At 36.4% G+C, this 26041-nt stretch overlaps 1 protein-coding gene across 4 annotated transcripts in view; it reads right to left on the minus strand.

Moving 5' to 3' along the window:
* Nucleotides 1-26041, minus strand: part of EIPR1 (EARP complex and GARP complex interacting protein 1) — a 77897-nt gene that overhangs the window by 25236 nt on the left and 26620 nt on the right. For all 4 annotated transcript variants that reach the window (XM_040058075.2, XM_040058073.2, XM_040058072.1 and 1 more), the window contains 2 exons: nt 14426-14582; nt 1633-1732 (listed from right to left, as the gene is read on the minus strand). In XM_040058075.2, coding sequence (XP_039914009.1) covers nt 1633-1732; nt 14426-14565 — 240 coding nt within the window. In that variant the 5' untranslated portion in view covers nt 14566-14582. The remainder of the gene's footprint in view (nt 1-1632; nt 1733-14425; nt 14583-26041) is intronic.

Consider the following 26041-nt stretch of genomic DNA (forward strand, 5'->3'; position numbering starts at 1 on the left):
GGGGGTTTAGTTTTGAGAAAAGAAATGGTATGAGCAACACAAAACATACAAAATTCTAGTAAATAATTCCCAAGCAATATAAAATGAGGAATAAAAACCACATAAAATTTGGCGTTCATTACAAGACTGCCACGCAGAGAAACTGATAATACACCAGACAGTATTCCAAAGGAAATCATAGAATAGTTTGGGTTTGAAGGGGCTTTAAAGATTATTTAATGCCAATCCCATGCCATGAGCAGGGACATTTCAGAGAGGTTAGGATTAAGAAAAATATGAGACAGTCATGAGAATGAGGTTGAACAATGAAAATACTAATTAACATTCAAAAGAATTTCAGCAGGTAAGGACACACCGGCACAAGGAGTAAAAGCAGGAGAAAGGGATAATGCTAAGTTGTCCAGGAGTCTCAGTACTTCCAAGAGACATGAGGAACTACAGCATGGAAACACTACCAACCCCCAAATAGTTTTTCAATTTTGCAGAAATGTTTGTGTATTATGCAGACATTAGGAAGGAAATACTGACTAATGCAGGTGTAATGCAAATCCAGGGATACAGTGCCAAAAACAAGCTCCTGGAGGCAAGTTGTCAGAAATTCTCAACATCAATTTGATAAAAACAAACACTAATTTGATGCCTTGGAAGACAACATAACACCAATTGAAGTTGCAGGTGAAAAAAAAGCACTAAAGTTTCTCATCTAGAGAAAGAACCCAAAGGGCCTAATTTATAAAGTATTAAACTACACTATATTACATAGTTATAATGTGAAATCTAGCAAAATACTAATAACTCAAGACATCATCTATTTGCACACAGTCAAATGGTACCAACAGGGAAGAGCTTATGGATACAGTGTCTTGACTAAGTTGAAAAAACTGATTCTGCAGCATCCAGGAAAAAAAATTAACCCTGACCTGAGGAGTTAAATGTGACAACAGATCAACTGAATAGTAATGTCCTTGACATAATGGATTTTCATTTACAAGCACAGACACTGATCTAAATGACAAGACAGAACCATTCAAAGTTTTCTATGTGCCTTCTATGATATGGCATAATAAAACAAAAATCTATGCAAGTGACACTTTTTTATATATATAAGATGTTTTTAACAAGAAGTGAAATAATCTGAATAAACTATATATTACTAAATTAAACTAACACTGAGAATACAAAGCAGTACATAACAAATAGAGAAACTTATGCTTACACAATCAAGAGTTGTAAATTAAATAAAGGGTTGCATGGTATTAACCAACATGAGTTACTATACCATTATCTGAATTCAGTAACCTTTGGCTTTACTGATCATCAATTTTTCCACTTGTAGACATTCACCAAATCAGCACTGCTTTATTTTAGATTATTCACTATAAAAAAGTGGGACAGTAAAGGGGAACTCTAGAACAAAGAAAACATTTACTCACTTGCAACAGATACTAAAATACTACTCTTAAGCACTCTTATTTAAGACAATGGTAGAATGTTCATTTTCCCCACCTACATTATAGGCAAAGATATACTTCTGAAGGAATAGTTAAAAGATTAGCAAATTCTAGGATAGGAAATGTTGTCATTTGCAGTATATTCAAGTATAGCATGTTTTGTTAAAAGAAAATTTCTTACCTCAGCTTTGGCTGAACTTTCCTGCAAATCCCACAATAATATGTTGTTATCAGCCAGTGAAATAATTTTTTTACCATCTCCCATCGGTTCCCACATAACACTGTAAAACAGAAACAGAAAAATAAAATAAACAACCCAGTATTAAAATCCATCGGAATTTGAACTAGAAAGCCATTTTAATTCTGTGGATCTAATCTATACCAAAATATGTCAAACCACAGTCCTTCTGGTTTCCTTTAGATGAAATCCATCACATATTTTTAGTCCAAAATCCGCCATTAACTAGCAATTTGTAGCAGTCATTCTGCATGCACACACAGAAATACAACCAGAGACCTTGATGTACACCAATTTTAGAAGGCTGTAGTTCGAAACCTCAGTGTTGTTCATAAGGAGTGTTATGCATCCTTTTCTGAAGGTGCACCAAAAATCACAAGCCTTGGTTTTGATGCAAACTTTTTTCAACTTTGCAGCTGTCATCATTACTTAATCAGCATACACTTTTAACCTTTCATGCCATACAGGACAGAATACAAGAAATCATCTCTTATTCTGTCTATGAAAAGCAGAATATTTAAGCCAGTGAGTATGGGCAGCTCAGCTAAATACATGCACTCTAACCCTAATAGAGGTAACAAAGATTGAAAGAATACTGGAGATTTAATGAGAACAGGTTTCTGTATTAGTAATTTTGTAACACTTTTGTAAGTTTTACAACCTCCCAATAATCTTAGAGCAACAATATACCCGAAGGCAGAGATCACAACTTCAGCATCAAGAGGTTAATGGAGAAACATCTTTCCATTCTAAGACTGAAACCTCAGCTATATAAAAGCACTTGATATGCTGTTTTCACCCTCAGTGCCGATTTGAAGTCCCACTTCTTGACGATTATCCGAAGTCCACAACTAGATACAAGTTTTCTAGTTTGTTTTTGCATGAATCAATTCAGTAATTGGATGGTTGGAGACTCAAATGTTTTAATTTATGGCTTAAACATCTTCATGAAAGACTTTCACCTATTACACCAAAACTGTATAAAAGCTGCAGGGAAAACCACCCAGCCACTGAATGGGGCCTTGGACTGCACATTGGTGGAAGTAAGATAAAGTGACTCAGGCCTGGGCTGGGGAAGAAGAACACATTCACAGAAGGATCAAGCTTAGAACCTTGCGGGGAGACCAGCGCCCCAGGGCTGTCAGCAGCCAGGCCAGCACAGACCCTCACACCAAAGGGCGGGGGGAGAGAGGTTTTGGGTGTGTGGTGAAAAAACCTCTGGTGAGAGGCAGTGAACACCCACCCTCCCAAGTGCAGAGGAGCTCAGCTGTGGGATCTCTTCACCCTGGGAAAGGTGAAGGGGCTGTCATGGCCCACCAAAGGCCCCCCAAAGGGGTCCCCAGACCCCACACCAGAGTAATGCAACACGATGCAACAGATCCACAGTGTTGCAAGTGACAATGCTAAACCTGCGCTCCCCAGGGGAGGCACGTGGGTGTTCCCACCTCGATGCTATAAACATTCTTTAATCCATTGGATTCTATGCTTCGTGGTGGCAGTGGGTGCTGGGGGACCCTCACCACCAAAAAAGACCAAAAAGCCACAAGATGTCACTGGGACCCTTGGAAGGCTGATATGTTTCTACCTCACCGCTGTTACTCTCTCCCTGTCCCCCCCCATACCTGCACATCTCTTTTTCTATTTCTTTCTTTTCTCTTTCTAGTCCTTTTTTTTTTTTCTTTTTCTTTTTTTTTTTCTCTCTCTTGTTTTCTCTTTGTCTCTTTCACTATTAAATAAAATATATCAAGCGTTTTGGCACCAACATCTAACCTTGTTTGGTTTTAATCAAGTTTTGGGGTATATTTCAAACCTTTCTGGGTTTGATCCATTTTATTCATAGAGACTTAGTTTTCCTTGCTCTTCTGTGTTAATTTGGATCATAACAGAGGGAATAGATGAAAGAAGGTCACACAAACAGATGCAGCTTTGGGTAAGTGAGCCCAACATTAGGAATCCACTAGCAACTTTTCTAAACCTGCATTGCACATTATGCATGCTTCTATTTTATCCCAAATTTTGCTTAACTCCAATATTCCTAAAACACTGGATATCACCTGGCTGGCTCTAGATCCAAGTGATGGAATTTCATCTAATTTTATGCTATAAAACACAAGGAAAAGAAAATAAGAAGCTGCAGGTAACAGAAAGAAGTGACAGAGTATCTTTTTTCACACCATTAATACAACAAAACTCAATTGTTCTCAGATGATACCTTCCTCTTAAAATACTCTTGCTCCTTGTGTAAACAGTTTCATCAGATTTTACTCTGCACTTTTAGTAAAACAAGCACCAGATATACAAGCAGATGACTGCATCTGTTTGCTGTTTTGCAAAGAAAAATCTGGGATTATAATTAAAAGAGTGCACTGGCTGACTCCTTACCCACTGAACTTTTCCCTAAGGCAGCATAACAGAATAAAGAAAGGACTAGTTTCTGCACCTATCTTCTGCTGGAAGCATTACCTGCATCCTTACTGTGTTGTCAATCCATGAAAACTACCTCCTATAAAAGCCCATTTGTAGTGAGTTTTGTTGTATTAGGACAAAATCACTACATTTAGCACATTAAGCTACTATCATGTTTTCAAATGTGTTTTAACAAGAACATGGTACTGGAACAATTTATGATTTATTTTAAATTTGGCTGTTTTGTCTGTAGTATTGATAATCTTATTTACCAAAACTTTTGAAAAGTTGTGGTACAACTTGGAAAAAACTTAGAAGCAATTGAAAATGAGTGCTGATAATAAAAATGATGACATGCAGTTTCAATTACATGTTCAACTACATTTTGCCCATAACGATGTGAAGAAACCAACTGGCACTGCCATGCATATTTCAGAATTTCATGTAGTTATGCTGCACAGATACATCAATTAGATCTTTCAAACAGATGAAAATATTTTATGAAAACATGTAACAGGATAAAGAAAATTAATGCACAATAACCTGCATGTGATCACAACTAACCTTCCACAATCAAGTTTTCCAAAGTGAAATTGAAAGATATCAGGACCATCACATGGCTGAACAGGTAAGAAAGAAATCTTCAAGTTGATTCTGATCACATTTATTTAAGTCCATCATTTTACTTATATACTGCTGAAAATATAACTGGTATTTGGGTGTTGCTCTATGTAGATATATTTTTAAATACAGACAATGAAATCTGGTTTGGCCACTTAACCATTTAAGAGCCCTTTCAGCCAGAGATCAGTATTTGTTATTCCTGTTGATATATCTGTACCTGTCCTACATGAATCACTCAATTTTCAATTATAAAAGCTAGATTGAAAACAATTTATTTGATGTTTTCAAAGGTAGGAAGAAATTTCACATCTTCGAGCATCACCAAACTTCAATGTAAAAGAATTTTTACAGATGAAGACAGCGTGCTAATCAGGGCCAATTATAACCAAGCTGACATACCTTGCAATGATAAGGTCCCTCCAACATTCACTCTAGCCTTGTGAGATGTCCATTTTACTTCTATTTCATTTTTCATTTATGGGTATGGTTGTAGTAATCATTCATTCAGACTTTATAATCTCAAGAAGAGGTTACTCAAATCACCCTTTGTGACATGTTCAGCTATGTGCTGTACGCATGACTGTTAAACATGAAATACTACGGAGAAGACGTGGGCAGGAAATATTGGTGATTGAAAAAAAGAAAGTTACTTTTGAAATAAGATATAAATTTTAGAGAAATTGAAGCTTCCATTTAGAACAGTTTTCAGCATAGCAGTGATAATGTCTAAAAAGGAAAACAGATAAACCAGGCAGTTCCATTTTCCTCAGTGTGCCAACAGTTGCTGACGCTTACAGTTTTTAGAAACGGACAAGACGCTTGTCAAATTTACAGCTGCCACTCAGAAACTGAATGGCAACTTCAGAGCTGCTCTTTAAATAATCTATAAACAGAAGACAAGCAATTATATATGTTGCATTTTACCGTACTTTGTTATCATCTAACTCAGGATGCTTCAATTAAGCTTGCAGCTAGTAGTTTTTGGTATATAAAAATTAAGTTAAATCCTACAGAGAACATTACCTTAACAAAAATAAGAGTATTTAAAATATTCACTCAAATGCACACATGAAAGGACCCCATTATCTTCTTCTATGCTGAAAAGATAGTTAACACCTTTGTCAATAAACACACTGAGCTTTTAAAAATGAACAATTCCAAGTCCCTCATTACAGACTAAGGAAGAAAAAAGCAACATGCAAACACTTTCATCGACACAAAGTGCAGTTAAGCCATAAGTGTTAGACAAAACAAGCATTAACTACTGCTTAACTGCAATTACAGAAGTGACAACTGTTTATTTCTATAAATGGAAAAAAATTGCAAGACTAAAAACTCTCATGCACTGAAAAATGGAAAATATACCCATGCATTTGGTAACTCAGCAGACCATCCCGCAGCTTTCCATGTAGCCCACCAGAAAAAAAATCACATATTAAGAACTCAAATATTGTGCCTTCTTTGCATCACAATGATTCCAATTTAAAGATGACTCTTGCCTATCAGATAATCAGGACATTAATTCTAAGAGACAGGAGATCAGACCAAGTACAACACGGAACTCATGATTCTTTTTCCCTAGCCAAGTGGTCTACAAAACAGCCACATTTCTGAATTAAATCAGTTCTGGCTATTTTACAGCGCACTGAAGTCTGCCGTAGGGAACACAAGTTCCATTTCATCCCAAAATTCTCAGATATTGAGATCTAACTTGGACTCCGACTCCTGAAGATGCGGTGAAACAAGAAACATAGCTTCCTAAAAAAAGAACCTAGAAGGTAAGGTGAACATTTTAGTTAAAAAGCTGCTGAGAAATAATTGAGAAATGAAGGATTATTTTGGACAAGACCCCCAAAGACAGCTGGGCTTTATTCTGCCTCTTGCATTATTATTACATTCAGAAAAATTAAATCGCTTTACAAACAAATACAAAATCATCCCAACAAGGAGGTGCCACATAAAAATCACTTATTTCTAAAATATTTTTCCTCCTTAAATTATCATTATATAGGCCTGTAGAACACACTACTCATGGAGCAGCTGCAGTCACAAACACCATTTCCATTCTGTTGCCTGAACAGGCCTTAAAAAAATCCCAAAGTGAATATTATGGCTATTTGACATGTCAGGAAGGAAACATATAACTGGCTTGTCTGTCAAAGATCAGTAAGGTGGTCAGCCTCAGGAAAACATTTTTATAGTATCAATGTCTGTCAGGAAAGCACACAGGTAAAACTCCTGCCCAGCCTCTGGAGGCCTCAGGATGACAATATTTTATTCCACGTACTAAGGCAAAAATTAAGGGCTGAAACAAACTTATTTGCAAAACAGCTGGAGTGAGCAAAAACAATCTCTGCACACTTATTTTAGAGAAAATATGCATCTCCTTTTGAGAGGGACAATATGAGTATTTTCATAAGGGATTTTTCAAAGATGGAAATATGGATATAGCATATGCTTACTAATTTATGCTGTTTGTAACAAACTGCATGGTTGGTTAGGGGAATAATATCTAACAAAGCAGAATATTCCTCTGAGTATATTTCTTCAGTGATTTAAAACATATGCCTAAGAAGAAAATGATGATTGCCTAGATCTACATTAATAGTTGAAAAAATCACCACTCCTGTTCAGAAGAGCAGAATGCTAAAGCTTTACACAGACCTAGCATAGATGTACCCTCTAATAAATACCTCTAATCCAGCAACTGTTCATTCTGGGAGAATTTGAGGTGAAGAGACTGCAAGAAGCAGCTGGGACTGTAACTAATGTGGTCTCCCTCATTTACCTCACCCACCACTGCCCGAGACTGAACACTCTGGACTGTGGGAGGCTGCAGGACACCCCTCTGGGTCTCACAGACATTTTACCAAATAGATGCACTTAAATGTACAAGGGTCAGCTTTTGCATCCAAAAGACCTCCAAAAGACATTTCAAAACCCCAAAATTTCAACTACTATGCAAGCAAGTGTCAGCAGCAACATTGCTACATCTATAGTCATCTCAGAATGTTGTGCTGGAAAGAATTCTACTCTAAGGGATAAATATTCTAAATAGTAAATCCTTAATGGGGTTTTGGAGAGCAAACTGGACTCTGATACCAAGAAAACAGGGGCACCTGCTCAGTTAGTTCCTCACGAACATTTCAGTTTTTTCCTGCATAACTGATTTTTTTCAGAGTTCTGCAACACCATTTTTCTTTAACATTCCTCACTAACATTTTAAGCAATTCAGTAAGATTGAAAATAAAACTATTAGAATAAATAGAATAGTAGTATAATAAACAGAAGTATCTATTTCACCTGAAAAATCCATTAAAGCAAATTTTAACCCTCACCTTTTCAGTGGTATGAATAGCTTAAGTGACATTACAAAGAGGAAGAAAACCCCTTTTAAAAATATCTCAATTTTCTTTCAGTGGGGAAAACTCTCAACTAATTTAGCAGTAAACTGGGGAATATAATAGCACGGTGAGAACAGAAACTAAACTATGTTCAAGTTGGGACGGAGAAGTAATAGCACTCTACAAACTGTTTTTTTCTACTTGTACAATAACACAATTTCTGCACTATCTTCTGTATCATGATTTATGAATCCAAACTAAACACAAACAACTGCAAAGACCTCATAAAACTAATTTTCATTCAATCATATGGGATCTATTTAACTTATCAGAAGCTGTAAGTTAATCTATAGTAAGTTCACAAAAATGAATAAATAAATATTTTTCCTTTTAGTATTTGCTTCAGTGTCAGATTTTAGTTTGACTAGTTTTCCTCCTGATTTACATGACTAGAGTCAAATAAATTCTGATTAAAAGCTAACATAATAAAAAGGGCATATAATACAAAGTTCTATTACTTCAGTATCCAATTAATGAATCACTTTATTCCCTAGGAAAAGTGATTACATTGAAGAGCCTAAAGTTTTAAAATTGCACAACACTAACCACTCAGAATTACCACAAACATTCAAGGGAATGAAAATGAGAAAATGAGTGTTCTAAACTACTCTGCTGGTTTGAGACATATTTTAGAGAGGATGACAAAAGTGGAAAAGGAGAGAGAAAACGTAAGAAAGACAACTAATGATTGAACACTGAACACTTGGATTTATATATAAAAGATGATTTTATTTACAATAAAGAAGAATGAAAGATTTAAGAGAGCCAAATCCCATGAAGAATTCAGGATCACATGGAATTATGAAGAGAGCAGGGACATAAATACAGTTTAAACTTTTACCAGCTTAGAAAGGATCAGAATATAAAGGGCATTATCAGTACTGATAAGCAGCTGTTAAGATACATTCCCAGTGAAACTACAACTTGCCATGTATTAAGTTAGTCCAAAAAATTTGTCTCTATACTTACTGTAATATCAGAAGTGGCTGATGGAATATGTGGAATGAACCAAGCGTGGAAGAATTCTTAAATGCTTAAAATTTCAGATAGCTCAGAAATTTTTTGCATCATGTGAAGATACAATTAATATCTGCTCAGCAGCTGTTATAAAAGCCTCTCCCTCCCCCCAAAAATAATACAGAGTTCAGTTTATATATCAGAATATACAACTGACAGTCCTGACACTCTCAAAGAAATCTCTGTACAATTATCAGAGGGAGCTCTGACCTCACAATTATACTTCTGGTACTGGGACATATGAAGGGTTAAGATAAGGTTAAAAACCTTATGATTGCACTTATTACATGTCTTTGCTGTAAAACATAACTAACAGTTACTGTACCGAATATTCAAGATCATACTTTCCTTCTAAAAGTATTGTTGCTTTCAGGTTTATATTCATTAAGTACAGACTATTAAATTGCTTTAGACCTTTTTTTTTTTTTTTTTTTAATGAAACCCTAAGGTAGAATTTTTACACATATATCTTGAAGCCTACAGAGGGGTACTATAGAAGAAGTAACATTACCAAGATCATGACAGGAAAGCGAAGTGATACCTGAATAATACATGAAAGTGTTAGAGCTATTAAAAACATCATTTTCACTTTTCTTTTGAGTTCCAGATTCTCTTACCTCTTGGCTTTTTTTACTTTAAAATGTTTTAGGGTGGTTTGCTTTCTGTGGGCTTTTGGGGGTTTTTTTTAAATAAATTTAAAGGCCAAAAAAGAAAGTAAAACACAACTGGATTTCAGTCATCTGTCTTCGGGGCATCAATTATGAATAAGCCTAACTTTGATCAGGTGACTGTGTGCATTAATGGAATGAACACAATGAAACTGAAGCAATAAAATGTTATGCATAGCATCTTCTTTATCTTAAATGAATTAAATCATTACTCAAGTTGAAAGGACAATAACAGCAAATTTTGTAAAAAGCCAGCCTTAATGAGGTTGATTTGTACTATGTATGGCCAAGGAAGAGATGGTACTTCTCTGTACTCTATTTGGAGACCTTCAATGAAATACCAAATAAAAATTCAAGTACTTACAATCTCTGGAAATAGCTCATTTATAATAACTTTCTCCTTTGTAAATTCAAAGTTCTAATTTAATATTTTAGTGATAAACATCCTGGAGTTCTTTAAACATCTGTGTCTCTAAAAATTTGTAATTTGTCTTCCTCCCTACGTTCTCTTAGATATGGCAATATTTTCATGTTCATAGCTAGGATAGATGGAGTGGGATACACACACACACACACAAAAAAAAAGCAACCTGAGCTAGCAGAGCAGCCTAATGAAGTAATCTATCATTATTCCTAACATATTCATCCCCTTCAAACAAATTTTTAGCAGCTCTTGTTTTCCATATAAAACATGAATTCTTCATTCCTCACCTTTCAGGCTTCTCAGAATTGAGCCTCCACTTACGTTGTGTCTGTATCCTCCATTTATTTTCCCTTTACAGTTGTATTTTACTGCTCATCTGACACTTTCCCCTTATATATTTTCATTTTATTCCACATTTACTTCATAGATCACAATCCAACTTCACTTTTTCCCCTCTCTTTTGAAGTACATAGCTTAATACTGAACAGGATCTACCCTATTTTATACCTGCCACCTTTGGAAAGCAAAAAGTAGAGTGTTGAGCATTGACAGGCAAGCCTGCTTCCAGTAGATGCAAGAGAAACTCCCTGCTGTGTTAGGAATTCAAGATCTCACAGATTATGCTTTCTCTTATGGCCTGTGGTATCCTTCTTCTCCAAGAACTATCATGTCAAGTCTACTACCAAAAAAATCTGCAGCAAAACTGAGAGAGAAGTAGAACAACTTCTCTGTTACTGTTCTAAATGCTAAAATACAAGTCTTCAGGGGTTTAACAGATGAGTTTTGGGGATTCCTCCACACAGCACTCAGAGGAATAATCAAAATCTCATTAACTGCTATTCTGTTTCCTTGGCCTCTCCTGTGCAGACAGTACCTTGGACTGCTTCTTGCAAGATACCCAGTGGCAAGTTCCTTTAGTTGAATCTTACAACCTTGCATAGATCAACATACTAATTGTTACGTGGGTTTAACTCTGTATGAATATGTATACTTATCTACAGAAGGAATTTATTGAAGAGACTTTTTTCTTTTTAAACACACACATATCCATGTATATCTGGGGTTTTCCACACTGAAAGTAATTCGCTCAGGATTTTTGCACTTGAAATCTTTCCATTTTGGATTACATGAGGAACAGCAGGCAGAGGATGAAAAAATCTTAGGCTAGAATCAAACAAAACAACTAACAGTCCTATTTGTTGGCCTAATTTAACATCTGTTTAATTTTCTGGACTCTCTTTATGCCATACAAGAGTTTGAGTAAAAATGTTGATGAGTCCCAAATTCAAAGCTTGGATTGTAAGTAAACAATCTCAGTACTTAAAAATGAATGGTTATGCTTCATTTTTAAACACAGTAACTCATGTAATCCAGATAAAACGGAATTGTAGAAAAGCAAATTTCTTTTTCACTTGCCTGTAATGTCTTCGATATTAGATTTTTGCCAAAGGTTTTATCAAGACTAGAAAATTATTTCAACAGATCTTGAGCGGGAGGAGCACAGTGTTCAGTCACACACCAGCAAAGTTAAGATTTTAGTCTCAATCTATTGAAAACACTATTTTGGTCTTGGTTCACAAAAGAGAGCTGGTATTAAATGTGTCTCTGCTGGGTTTTAGGAAGACATTTTGGAGACACTAGAGCACAGCATTCCAAAAAGGAGATGAGATAAAGGTAAAAAAAAAGTAGAATCAGTTCTTAACATCAGTACAGATTTGAACAAAACCAACACCTGACACACCAGACCTGGAAAAAATCCCCCCCTTGTGTTTCCTAGTGCATGATACTAGAAACAGAAAAAATCTGTGAGGTAATTTTTCAGCTACCAGGCTTACCTTGAAAAATGCATAATAAGGAACAAAGCATAGCAGGGTAAACGTGAGCAAAACTACAAGCAAAATAAAAACCTGAGTAGGGCGGTAGATGCCAGAGTACATAACCAGTTCAAGACTTGCATTTTTTCCTGATTTACAATCAAAACTCAATTACTTATGATCTGCAACCAGATCCACAAATCTCATGAAGCATCTGTGCTATGGATACCAGACACACAAAAAATATCTTCCTATGAGCTGCTATCTGGAGTCACTGTCACAAAGGTTGCCACCAACATTACATGCTGCGTCTTTAAACTGTACTGGCAGCTCTGCCCACTCTTCCAGGCCCAACATACAAAGATAAGATAGAAGTCCAGCTTTTTATTTATTTTTCCTTAGCATGCATTCTGACTAATAATATTCAAAATTAACTTAAAAATTGAAGCCTATATCTAATCATTCATGGCTGCATTCACACTGTTCTACTGCATGCTGTGGATTAAGCAACCTCCTTCCTTAAAGTGCAAGTATTCACACTAAACTCCAGGGTCCAGTGTCCAGCCTGTGGTTTTCCATGCAAAACATAAAGGGTATGCATGCTCTAATGGCAAGGCAAATGACAGATCCTTCTTACTGCAAGTGTATGGTGCTAGACCACCACTGATCTCATAGTGATTGTCTAAGACCAGAACACTGGTCTTACATTGTGCTTTGAAAAGTATTTACACTTTGCAGTGAGGAAAATTGCTTTTCTGATTTATATTTGGTTTCAACAACAATTGAACCCTTAGTGTCTAAATAGCTTCACATTTTTCTAAATACTTAAGAAGTGTAATACAAAGAATATTTACGTTGCTGTTTGTAGCCAACACACCACTCAGTGGGGCGTGGCCTGTTATGTGACACAGCACAAAAGGCAAAATTTACTCACTTATGAGCTGTGTCCAATATGAGTGAGGCAGAAATAGAAAAGTCTGCTCTAGAATAAGATCCTCTAATTCAGCTGTGCTTGCCTGAGATGATGTGAGAAGTACTAATGCCAAGTATTCTGTTTCAACCTTTAATCTCTCTAACACTGGACATTTTCAAATCTCTATGCATATATATACACATGCATGTATAGATAAAGGACATTAAATAGCAGCAGACACTTGTAAGCACTAAGTGCTGAACAAAATCAGATAGCAGATGACTGAAAACCATGCATAAGCTGTTATTAGAGGAAAAAAATTATTCTGGGCATCCATATAATTCAGATCCTGATAAAAAGCAGTGATATGCCTCCTATTCCTCCTTTAGTGATCTGGCTACCAGAGAAAGTTCTGGCATTCCAGCATAAGATAGAAACTGATTATAGATAATTTTAAGACAAAAGGCACAAAGCTTAAAAGGGTAAAAGGTAAAGAATAAAACAAACAACAAAGCCTCTCCAGTATAGTTGTGAATATTAATTACCAAAAGGCATCAGCAATAAAAATTGAATTAAAATAATAGAAGGATTACAAGGAGGAGTACTCATATTAAAATATGTAGCAAAGATTTAAAGGATTTTTAATGCTCAAAAAACCTGTATCTTAGGAAAAAAGTAATCTGTACATTTTTTAATACACTCATGTATCCTATCTTTTCAAGAATCACCTAATAAATATTACCTTCAACTTACCCTTTTTCTTTGGTTAAAATTTTATCTGCAAGGCTCAAACTAGAAATCTCTGGCTAGAAATGGATGCTTAAAGCTAATGATATGCCCTGCATCTGGTCAGGAAGCAGTGGGAACATATATGTCATATACACATATCCACAAAGCACCAAACTTGCAAATACACAATGGACAAATTTAACTTTCTTTTAAATAACAGAAAGGGAAACAAACATCTGTAATAATCTCTGCTGTATTGCAGCTCTCCTTGTCTTGACTATACAACAGATAAAGAGTAGTTACAGAGGCACCAAATAACATAATGAATTTTTATCCTTATGAAACAATAAATTACTCACACTTAGGCTAAATCAGTTGAGTGAAGACTAAAAAAGAAAAACTTATGTGCAACATCAAATTTACATTCCATTAAAAGATTCAGACTCTAAGTATTATACCTTTGTGCAACAAAGGCTTTAGATGGGGCAGGTGGGGAAAACCACATTCAAACAGTACACAGGCTGTTATTCCATATGTGTTTGCAGGACTATAATAAATGTTTTTAATCTATGAAACATCTGGGACTAAAAATCCCATTTATACTTTTTTTTTTTTTTAAAGATGGAATACTTTTAAAGTGCATTGCATAGCTTCTACAATATAAATCTTCACAAAACTAACAGCATGGGTCTATCCTTCAGGCTTTTTCTAAGAGTATAAAATATGCAGGATCCTACCAGGCCATATTGCCATGGGCTGTGTTGTCAAGGTGACAGAGTAGCTCCAGGGTTTGAGTGCTGCTTGATGAATCATCAGGGGATTCATGACTGCCTGATTCCAATTCCTTCGGCATCCTCCAAACAGCAGCACATGTCATGACTTTAGTGTCTGAAGCTAAGCAACAGAGAATAATGTCAACAGATCATAGTATGGGAGACGTATTTTGTACACACTGCACCAACATTTACACAAATCTATAAGCAATGCACATCTGCTGTTTGAAATATTTAAAAATATTATACCAAGATGAATTCAAAGAACGCAGAACGTGGCTACAGACAGAGACCTCAAGGTAGCAGTCAAGTTGCTGCAAAACTCATAATTAGCAGATATTTAATGTGCATCTGCCTGAACAAAAGCAAAATCAGGTGCTCATGAAGTCTTTGAGATGTATGTTTTCCGAGTTTCATTCCCCATACTGATGTTAATGAAAATGACCAGCATGTTGCTTTGCTTGATTCCTTAACAGTAAAGGTACAGACATCATTTAAACACTTTTCTTTCAACAGCTATCTTCAGTTTAATCCAGAGCATTATCTCATACCCTTTACTACCAGTAACTATTGCAAAATTAGGTTTCCCATGCAAGTACATGCCTCTAACCCCAGCAAATAAAAATGGATTCCAAAAGACAAACTGAACTTACACGCATATAGCAAAATATTAAAGTGTATGATGAACAAGGCAACTGTAGACTGAGGAGAAAATACCATATGGTCTGAGCACATATGACATCACCCAATATAGCAATGTGTGGCAGTATAGAATGGGAGGAGACCAGAGCAGCAGTGCATATGTTCACACATATGTTCCAGCCATTGGTCCAGCATTCTCAGAAGATGAACGGGTCGGTGTGATCCATTCCAGCGGGAACAAAGGAACCAGCCACAGCCACAGTAAGGAAAAGCAGGTGGAGTGACTGCCGAGTGCAGGATGAGCTAAATCAGAAGTCCAGAGGATAAGCAGCAATGAATGATACATTTTCTCTTCTGAGGTCAGGTTAGAGGCCTCTATCTCCACATACATTTTCACTGATTTTAGTCAAGAGTGTCTGATTACAAAGCTGTGAGCAAATGAGACCAACTTCATCAGTGGAAAGGAAAATGGCAGCAACTGTAATGAGAGTGTTTTCAAGAGGAAGGAAGGACACTGAAAAAGCCTTCTCAGGCTAAAATGGTACTAACAGAGGAAAAAAATGTCTTATACATGTCTTATAAAGGTCACCAATCTGGATATTCTATATGGAAAAAGAGTCACCCAAACAACACAGAATAGGACAAAAGGTAACTGATACATAGTAAGTCCTGGATATAAGAATGCAGACATGTTTAAAATGCAGTTCTATTAAATAAAATAAAATTTAAACAGCTTAGTTAGGGTCAAACCTGTGGGGGAAAAAAAAAAAAAAAAAGCCACTTCTGTGACAGGTTACAAGGATAGGAGGAGGACTTAATATGAATTCAGAACACACAATCACTGGTATTTGATAGATTGTGCTGAGCATAAATTATATGTATGATGCATATAACTGTTCTACAGTAATTTGGATATACAAGTTGAATACAGTAAAAAGAAACCATATATCTAAAGATGATAGAAAATCCCTTACTTATTATTGACACATAATTAGCTTTTGCTAATTGTAGGGCATACTAACTAAACAGCTATTTCCAAATCATTTCAGGCAAATAGTTTACTCTAGATCCACATGCTGCTGAGGAAGAGACGAAAGCAGCAGTGGATGGCTACCTTTAATTAGCAAAGGGCAAACCCACACATAGTGTGCTTTGTACACCATGCAAGTAATAAATAACTTAAAGCACAGTATAGCTAAAGGAGGGGAGATTTATCAAACATTTCACTTCAATGTGACAGATCAGTAATGAACAGTTTCTGGTATAACCACTAAAAGGTCTGTACCACACACATAAAGCATTAGCTTTTCCACTACTATCAGGATCATGGCAGAGAACCACAAAGGCAAATCCTGGTAAACACACTACATGTTCCTCAAGCCGTCTTTCCTCTTTAGCACAATGCTACAGAACTTAAGAGAACTTTAAAATGTCACAAAGAAACTCAATATTCAGGAAACAGACTTTTAAAAAAAAAAGTAGCCTGCACAAAACACTTTTCAATACACTGATAGGTCCTATCTTCCCCAAGAACTACTTAATAAATATTACCTTCTTCTTTTTAGTTGAAATTTGACCTACAAGGCTTCAACTAGTAATCAGTGGTGAGATAAATTCTTAGAATTTACAGTACAATCTCAGACATAATTAAAAATGAAGAACCAACAATCACTTCTGAAGTAATTTTGGGATGGAAGAGTGTGTTTTGGGTTCGGCTGATTTGCAGGGTTTTTAATTTTTTTTTTTTTTGGTTGGTGGGGGTGAGTTTTTTACAATCTAGCTAAGAAATAGAAATTTTTATGCAGCGAGATTTTGAAAAGGATTAATTTTGAAAAGGAATGATTTTAAGTAATGTTCACTTTTGATAAATTTAAAATTACACCTACTATAATACATTTAAGTATAATGAGATTATGAAGGCCATCTTATATAGCAGGTGTCTGAATACAGAAACCAAAGAGGTCCTTTCCACTCTCATGTGTGACACGTACAGCAATATCCAACATTGATTTTTCATTATCCTGCTTCAGTTTCAATTCAGACTTCTCATTTCATTTTAAAAAATCTGCTGTTATTCCACTATTCTTAAATTTCTCTGGTAATTGTGAAGTTGCCTGTAAAACTTGCATAATCACCTCCTACACCGTATTTTTTCTGAAAAGTTACAGCAGATGACATTCTTATGGTATCAGCTTTTCTTGCTAGTAGATGGCTAGGTGGTCCCAAAATTATGTCAAACTTCAGTTGGTAAAGCATGGAGCAAGTGTATCAACATTTCTATGCCCTGCATCTGTTCAAGAAGCAATGAGAACGTGTCATACATGCACACCCATAAAGCAATGAACTTGCAAGTACACAATTGACAAATTTAGCTTTCTTCTGAATACCAGAAAGGAAAAGGAAACAAATCCCTGTAATAAACTTTGCAGTATTGAGCACTCCTTGTCTTGTCCTAAGCAAGAGAAATGAGTAGTTACACAGGCATCATATAATACGAATTCTCATCCTTAACAAACACATAGGCCAGATAAGTTGAGGGAAGACTGACAACCCAAGACTGAAGAGCAACATCAAATTTATATTCCATAAAAAGACAGAAATTCCAAGTATTGCTGCTTTGTACAGCAAAGGTTTAGATGGAGGGAGGTGGGCAGAAACAAATTCTCAAGATATCTTTCCTCTTACCACAGTACCACAATCTTAAAGACAGCCTTGAAATTACATTTTAGCTTCTTAAAACTGGAATATTAACTCCTTGCACAATCAGATTTCCAGTCAGAAATCCCTAAAACAACTAGACAAGCATTATTTTGAAGACTGAGGGAGGCCAAAGCATAAGCGTATATGTATATAGAGATAGAGAAAAATCCCCCAGGAACCTGATGTGATCCAGGCTCCTATAACACTTTGGTGGTTTGAAAACTGAAGTACAGGTTGGTGCAGAATTTCATATGTAGAATTTCATGCAGTTCCATGCCTGTTTTACTTCACTGGGACTAGTAGTGAGGGATAAATTAAATGGCACATAAGAAAGCGATAACACTAAAAGCCAACAAGCACAAAACTTCGACACTCAAAGACATTATCCTCCACTTTCAGCTGGGTTTGATGATGCTCAGGGAAAGAGACAGACCACTTTCCAGCTGCTGAATGTCCATCCATCTTGAACAACTACATGTGCATTGCAAATATTCTAATTTTAAATTTTTGATAAATTCTGGAATTAGATACATGGCTGAAATCTGTAGAACAAAGACTTTATTCAGAGCACTAGTAACTTCTTGGACACTTCTGACACTTTCTTAATTCCCAGGTGTGTGAAACCAAAATGGAATTTCCACAGCCACCCAGAGAAGTAATTTGATATATGGCTAAGGAAGGTTTAATTTACCTTTATATAAGGAACTTTGTAAAAGATACTATTTTCTTTTAAAAGATACCATAAGAGATACTCCTGTAAAAGAGAGGGCAAATCTAAGTGCTGAGTGAAAGTGTCACTCTTCTGATAGATGAAGTGGCTTTTTCTGGGTCACAATTCCTCTTAATTAAATAACCACTAGCTAAAAACCTGCAGAAATCCATAAACACAAACAGGAACTCTCATTACATAGTAATCAAAATCCCACAAGCTTCCCATGGCCACATGAAAAACTCACTAACAGTATACAGTATTTGTGGCATTACCCATATAGCCTTATTTCCCAAGTGAGCATATGAAAATTTAAAAATCCAGTGTTATTAGATAATTTCACTACCACCTCTGTAGTGCCATTGCTTATCTAGAATGCCTACAGGCAAAGAGAAACTCCAGGTTTTCCCATCTTTTACCATCTTCACATTACATTACTGCACATATGCATACAAAATGACAATGTTTTTATCTACCAGCTCTCATATTATCTCTTTAAAATGCTAAAAGACAAGTATGAAACTAATATTTAAATGACAATGCCAGTTAGTCTGCAAAACAAAGAAAAATAAGCTAAACAAAGTGCCTCTGTCATGCTTCTATGCCTTCCTTAAAAAGCTTTATTTAGTTAGAAACCATTTTTGCATCCCTACTTTATACTGAAATAAGAATTTTTATTTTTGTCACAGCACCAATGCAGAAGAGAACAGGTAAGGTTGTGTTGAAGTTTTATCACTTATTAAGAAAAATGTTACATGGTTTACTAAGCACTACTGAACTTTCTCAGAGAATAAGCCAAAGGTTTGAAGAAGGATGTCCTACTGTATTCCTCATGCATTGTTCACATAAAATGAACCAGAAATCAGACAAAGAACTATTGAACCTTTGCCATATTTGTTCTTCCTCATTCAAGAGGGAGAAATACTTGTTCCTCCTTATCCCTTATCTAGTCCATCATACATCTTCAGCATCTTTTGCCAGCTATAGCTAAGGATGGAGCTAAATGTACTTGTTCCAACTGCAACAACCCTCTATTAAGCACCATTTCCCCAAGTCCACCAATACTATCTCCCGGGCAGAGGATAGTATCTGCTGGAGTGACTGCACATAGGTTCATCTGCCTAGTTCTGCTGAAACTATCCAGGCTTACAAATATGCAAAACAGAATTTAAGGAATAAACAAGTAAACCCATACTTTGACAGCACTGAATTAGGAAGTAACTACACATCAAGCTGGTAGCAGTAAGGGTACAATAATCAAATGTAGGAAATAAACTTTGTTGAGTTCAAACTTTGTTGAGTTCAGCCAAAGCCTAAGAGATAAACATGGCTATAGAACATGAGGCCACCTTTGGTGCCTACTTTACAAGATGAGCAAGTAAGAAAACCCTCTGCATGCAGAGCGTACAATTTGCAAAGGGTCACAACATGGTCAATCAATACCAACTTTCCCTGCAGCACTCAAAAGAACTTCTCAATGAGGATTATTTCCATGACAATTTTTAGCTTTATACTACCAGCTGGTTCCAACACAGAAAAAAAGTAAAAGCTGTAGATTGGTGGGACATCCTCTATCTTCCTCCAAACACTGTTCCCTGTAGAGAATTGCTCCAACTTAAATTAAGAGAAAGAAATAAGCCTGCGGAAAAAATATCTGCCTGAAATTTAAAAATAACAGGAAGTTACTAACCAGAATTCAAAAAGAAACATCTGTAAGGTTAACTACAAGTACCTACTATTCCTTGATAGAGTTACTTCATGCACAACAAATCAATTCCTTAAAAACTACACACTCAGTTCTGGACTAGATGCGAAAAGAAAAATCTGTGAATATAGGAACACTGCTGATTCCAGATGCAATACAGTTGTTCAGGACACTGGAAGTCATTCCTGCTGTTGTAGAAAATAACAATTTTTTATGAACTAGTAGGTTTTTATGCTAGAAGGGATGGCCTGAGCACTTCACACAGCTCTTAATTTTGCATCAGCAATTCCTACAGTTGAAGACTTGCAGAATGGAAGAAGTGAGCTTTGTCACATTTCCAGACTTCGACAAAAGAACCTAAAATTTTAAGTAATTCAAAATTATTACAAAGATTTCTTCAGAAAATGTCACAGACTGCAAAACTACAAAGAGTGCAATTAACATCAGATATCATAAAATCTGTTTATACAGTCTCCTTAATTTATTCTTTTTAATAAATATCAGCTTTAAAAAGGACTTAACGTACAACCGCAGTAAACATACTAGGAAACCAGTTGATATCTGGACCACTGATGCAGTAAATCAGAATAGCCAAACAAGAAATATACAGTCTAATTTGTCACCATAGAGAGTAAGGGCTCTTACTTAGACCTCTATTTGGTTTTATACTATAAAGAACAAAATGTCATACTTGCTATGTTAGACCTGTGATTTTCCAATTGAAAACAACCCAGTAATTTCATTATTTTCTCATGCTGAATTCTTTACTGAAATTCTCACTCCTCAAATATGCTTTGTGTAAGAGAGCTAGAGAAAGAAACTACTCTACCGAAAAGTTTAGTGGTTTGAGTTTTAACCAAAAAAATCCAAAATAATCCCCAGGGCGAACCAAAAAATTCCCAACAAAACAAAAGGCAAAACACCCCACCCAAAACTACTTTAGAAAGATTTTCATCAAATATTACTAAAACAAATATGAAATACAAAAAATCCAAAGAATATATGGAATATAAAAACCAAACCATCCATGGAAGTGTAGATACTAATCAATATTTTGCAGTTTCAGCAAATGAGGACTGAGTACGTTCAGAAACACACCAAATCTGTTCACCTTCCTCTTTCAGGTGTGGAATGATGCACATCTAGGACTTGATAAAACTCAGTATTATTGCTCACCCATGTTCACTCACTGGAGCCACTTCTCCAAAAGGGAAGATACTATCTTTTGAAGTAAATACAGATATTAGAAAAAATAAAGGAGAAACTTATTTTAAGAGGAGTAATTAAAAATAATCTTTATTATTTCACAACAAAGTTTAAAACTGTATTTTAAGAAGTTAGCACCCCTCTTAAGCAAAATGTTAAGTAGTTATTACTATAGTATAAAAGAAGTACAAGAAACGAGTTAAATGGACATTCACAAAATGCTACCACCTGCCTGCCCACCTCTCCACTCTTATCCAACACATTCAAGTGGATCTTAATCCCAATCACACAGGTCCACATCAAACAACATTACAGTTTGCTATTGTTCGTTCATCTACCTTTCATGCTTCTGGCATCACTTCTGACTAAAACCCACCAGGCTGCTGCAGTCCTGACCTGTCAGAAGCTTCCAGCATACCTGATAAAGGTCCTCCATAGTCATATCAGTTTACATATCACTTTAATCTTTGTGTTCAATCATTCTTTATGGCCTTTCTTAATGAAACACACGCTATATCACCCTTGATTGTTCTTCCTTCTCCCAAAATTCAAGCCAATTTTTGCTAGCTTCCCAGTCTCTTCTTGAATAATTCCAAAATACATTTTATATGTACACCAGTAATTTAGTATTTTAAAGTTAATTCTCTATCATCTGTACTACCTACAGGAACAATGTTTTAATATCACTTTTTGCTGTCATTCTACTTCATTCCCCTGTGTTTAACCTTGAAACCTGAATGACAATGCTTCCTACATCACTGCCTGCAGACATTCACACTGAAGCTGGAGGAGCTGAAGTATCAGTGCCTGACAGGGTTTGCTCTTTGATCAGCTCAGGTGGTGCAAAGCCAGCTGTCTGCAGTTATTCTGTTGCCCAGGGAACAACAACTGAAGTGTGTACTTCCTAAATCTGCACAGGAGGCCCTTCTGCAGCATTGCCACAGCAGCTCGTGCTGTGCAAGGCTGAAGTGGTGAAGCTGCTATAGCTACAAGCCCAGCTGGTGCCCATTAGTGCTCTCGGTATGACAGGAACAACCAGCGAGTGTGCAGAACCCTCCTCCCTTCCACTGACAAACAGTTAGCACTCTTCCTAATCAATTAATGTAAACATCCTTCTTTGAGTTTAATAGAATTAAGAAATAAAAACAGAATTAGTCAGGTATGCATATTTTGTTTAAAAAAAGAATATTCCTTTCAGCCTTTTTAATCAATAACCTCCCCTCCCCCTCGTATTCTGTTTATTCAACATCATGTCCTTCACAGGCAAAAAAAACAGGGGGAAAACAAACCATTTGTTTTCTGGGTTAGTAACTTCATATTTTGTCCTAAAAGCCGGTGTAGTCTTTGATTTTACTTTTTTTTATTAAATACAGAGGATGAGATATATGCAGAATATAGAATATTCTACTTATAAGAGCTACAGTCAGTTTAATTTTTCTTTCTATTACTTAAATGCATTTTTTAGCTACCAAAAACCAGATACTGACTTTCAAAAAAAACCACCAAACCAAAACAACAAAAAAACCCCCACCAGCCAACCAACCAAAAGCAAAACATACAAACAAAACCACTAAACAATAAAACAATCAAATAATAATAATAATAATAATAATAATAATTATTATCCCACCAAAAAAAACCAACTCACAAAACATGGAAACACAGCAGTTCATCCTTTATCCTAATAGTAGTACATGTTTGCATTGTATATACAGATGTCCAAGGAGGCTTTAAAATCTCACCTGCTGCATACTAACACAGAACAATCTAAGAGTGTGCAAAGGTGTGGGGTATGACATGGAGAGACAGGTAAAGCCATCACTTTCCATGGAAGAACAGGAGACAGTGTGCAGAATGCAGGCAGTCAAATTAGAAAAGGCATAAATTGCACTTTTTTTACAGTCTGATGCTTCTTATGCTATCCCAAAGTGATTTGAGACAACGTTTGAGCACAGACCTTTTTTGATTATATACTCTGCAGATATGCACCTGTTTGAAGAAGGTCAAAATTCACTGATTGCAGTTCTGGAACTCTGCCATATGGGGACAGCCCAAGCAAAGAACTACAACCATCACTATACTGGTAAGCTGAAAGCTGCCCTTCAGGCAGAATTTTACTGCAATAATGTAAAAGCTGCAACAACAGTGAGGGCCACACAAGCAAAAAGGTATTGGCTGGCCATATAAAAATCACTTGTGAGATTTAACTCTGTGCTGAGGAAAGCTGCAAAGTACACCAATAAAACTTAATAAGGGATATTTACATGTTGGCTTCCATCATCACAAAGGCGAGTGGAGCTGAACAGCATTGCCCACATTGCTACTTTCCCATACACAATTGTCTCATGGAGGTAACTCACTTTCATCACCAAGAAAACCATAGCAGCTGTCAGTGAAATAAGGTGAAATGAAACCAATGCACTTAAGTTCCCACTTGATATTTCATAAAGTATTAAAAACTGTACTCCCTAACAAGCTGATGGGGACTGCAGACAGCTCATCCCCCCACTGAATTGGGCACCTTAATAGACAGTTACATATTCAAGAGTATATCTAAATAGCCTCAAGCATTCCCATTCTATTCCATAGGAGTTCCAAAGAAAAACTGAACTTTTGTAATAAGTCTACCTCAAGCAGGACAAATGCCATTCCATCCAACACAAGCAGTTGAAGTGGCTGCCTCAAGCTTAAGGAACCAATTAGCTCAATTGGAAAAGGTAGGTTCACTACCCCGTACATCAGCCTTCCATGGTCTCCACTTGGTACTTCCCCTCAACAGTAATCCAGATGTGTGGCCACAACCAACACACATTGAAATTTCCTCCAGCAATAACTTGGGATTCAAAGCTTAGATCTCAGAACCATAATCTGCTTGTATCTTTACATTAACTGGACAATTTGGGTAGCTAGCTTCCAGGATGTACTCACACATCAAGCAAAAGTAATTGATGGAAGAAAATAATCATATACAACTGCCAGCTAGATACATTATTTTGAGATACACTCAGTTTTCTGTTCATCAGACCAGTGAAAAAAGCTACAATAGGAAAGGTATTTTCACTAATATAAGAAAAATAAGTTGTGGTTAGGATTTTTCATAGTTCAAAGTATCAACAGCTAGCACATCCAAAAAGTGTAGAGAAACAAAAAGACTGAATATTGTCCTATGCTAGTCAGTAATTTTCTCAACTCGGGGCATTCAAATAATACATCATGTTGTTAGTTGGCTGCTAATATGCAGTAACTATGCAGTTCTCATTTGTTTATACCTCAGAAACACTCAAAGGAGAGAAACCCCACCACATTTTTTTTATTGAACTCAAATGGAGAAAGATACACAGCTTTTTCCAAAAACGCTTATAATCTAAGACAAGTAATTATGAAAACATAACCAAATAGAAACAAACACAGAGATACCTTGGGGTCAAATCTTCAGCTCAGGCATGGGATACAATTCCTCTGCTAGTATTGACCAAGTACACCTTATGTTTATTTCAAATGCAGAATCTTATTGGTGTGTACAATCTTGCTGGGATTAGAGGCATGGATCTCTAGGAGGGATGGATCCAGGCGAAAACAGAGAATCACCCTTTATAAACATCAGCAACTGGAGTGTTTGAAGCTCCCAGCTCAAATGAGAGATTATGGTTTAGGATTAGAAGGTAGACCAAAGTGGCAACATGAAGTTGGTGTCTGCTAGAAAGGAGAAGGATGAAACAAAGGATAACACAACCTTCTGACAATGGGAAGGAGTTTCATATTTATAGTCCTGGTCCTTGTGTGAGACTTTAATAAGCTCAGTGTCTACTGGAGGGGTCTTTGCTATCCTCAGGATTGAGGGATCCCAGGCTGCCAAGACCAGTGGGAATGCCAAGTTAAGGAATATTTAAAGAAATTGGATCCTAGTAATGAATTCACAAGAACTGAGGAATGGCCAATGTATTTATGAGGCCAGTTTCAATTAACTCTGAAAGGTCATGGTGCTTGAGAGAGGTTCCTGAGGACTTTGAGAAAGTAAATGGCATTCCTATACTTAAGATGGGCAAGAAGGATCTACATACTAGTCAGTCTCCCCTTAGTCCCCAGGAAAGTGACAGATTAAGAGAATTGAAAAACATTTCTAAACATAAAGTGACTGTAATTACTCAGAACAGATTTATGAAGGAGATATCATGTCTGACAAATATGATTGCATTCTGCAGCGAAAATTAAATTTAAAACAGGCTTGGTAAAAATGGGGAGAGCAGTTGATGTTATTTACCTTTAACAAGCCTTTGGTCATAACATCCTCACAGATAAACTGAAGAACAGGAGGGTTGGGTTCAAAAGTGGTTGAACTGCCATTCTCAAAGGGTTGTGATCAGTGGCATAAAAGTCATCTGGAGGCAGTCACTACTGGTGTGTTGCAGGGGCTGGTAGTGTGGCCAGCACCGTTCGGCATCTTCACTAACAACTTCAGGGAAACATCAGAGGGACAGAAACAGGCTGGAGAAACAGACCAACAAGAACCTTGAAGTTCAGCAATACTCTGCAGAAAGGGTCCTGAAGGTTGTGGCAACAGTGGAGAAGTGCTGTTGGTCTACTAGATGGCATGTGCACCCCGGATATCATAAAACTA

This window comes from Hirundo rustica, chromosome 3 (assembly GCF_015227805.2).
Source record: "Hirundo rustica isolate bHirRus1 chromosome 3, bHirRus1.pri.v3, whole genome shotgun sequence".
NCBI classification, from domain to species: Eukaryota; Metazoa; Chordata; class Aves; order Passeriformes; family Hirundinidae; genus Hirundo; species Hirundo rustica.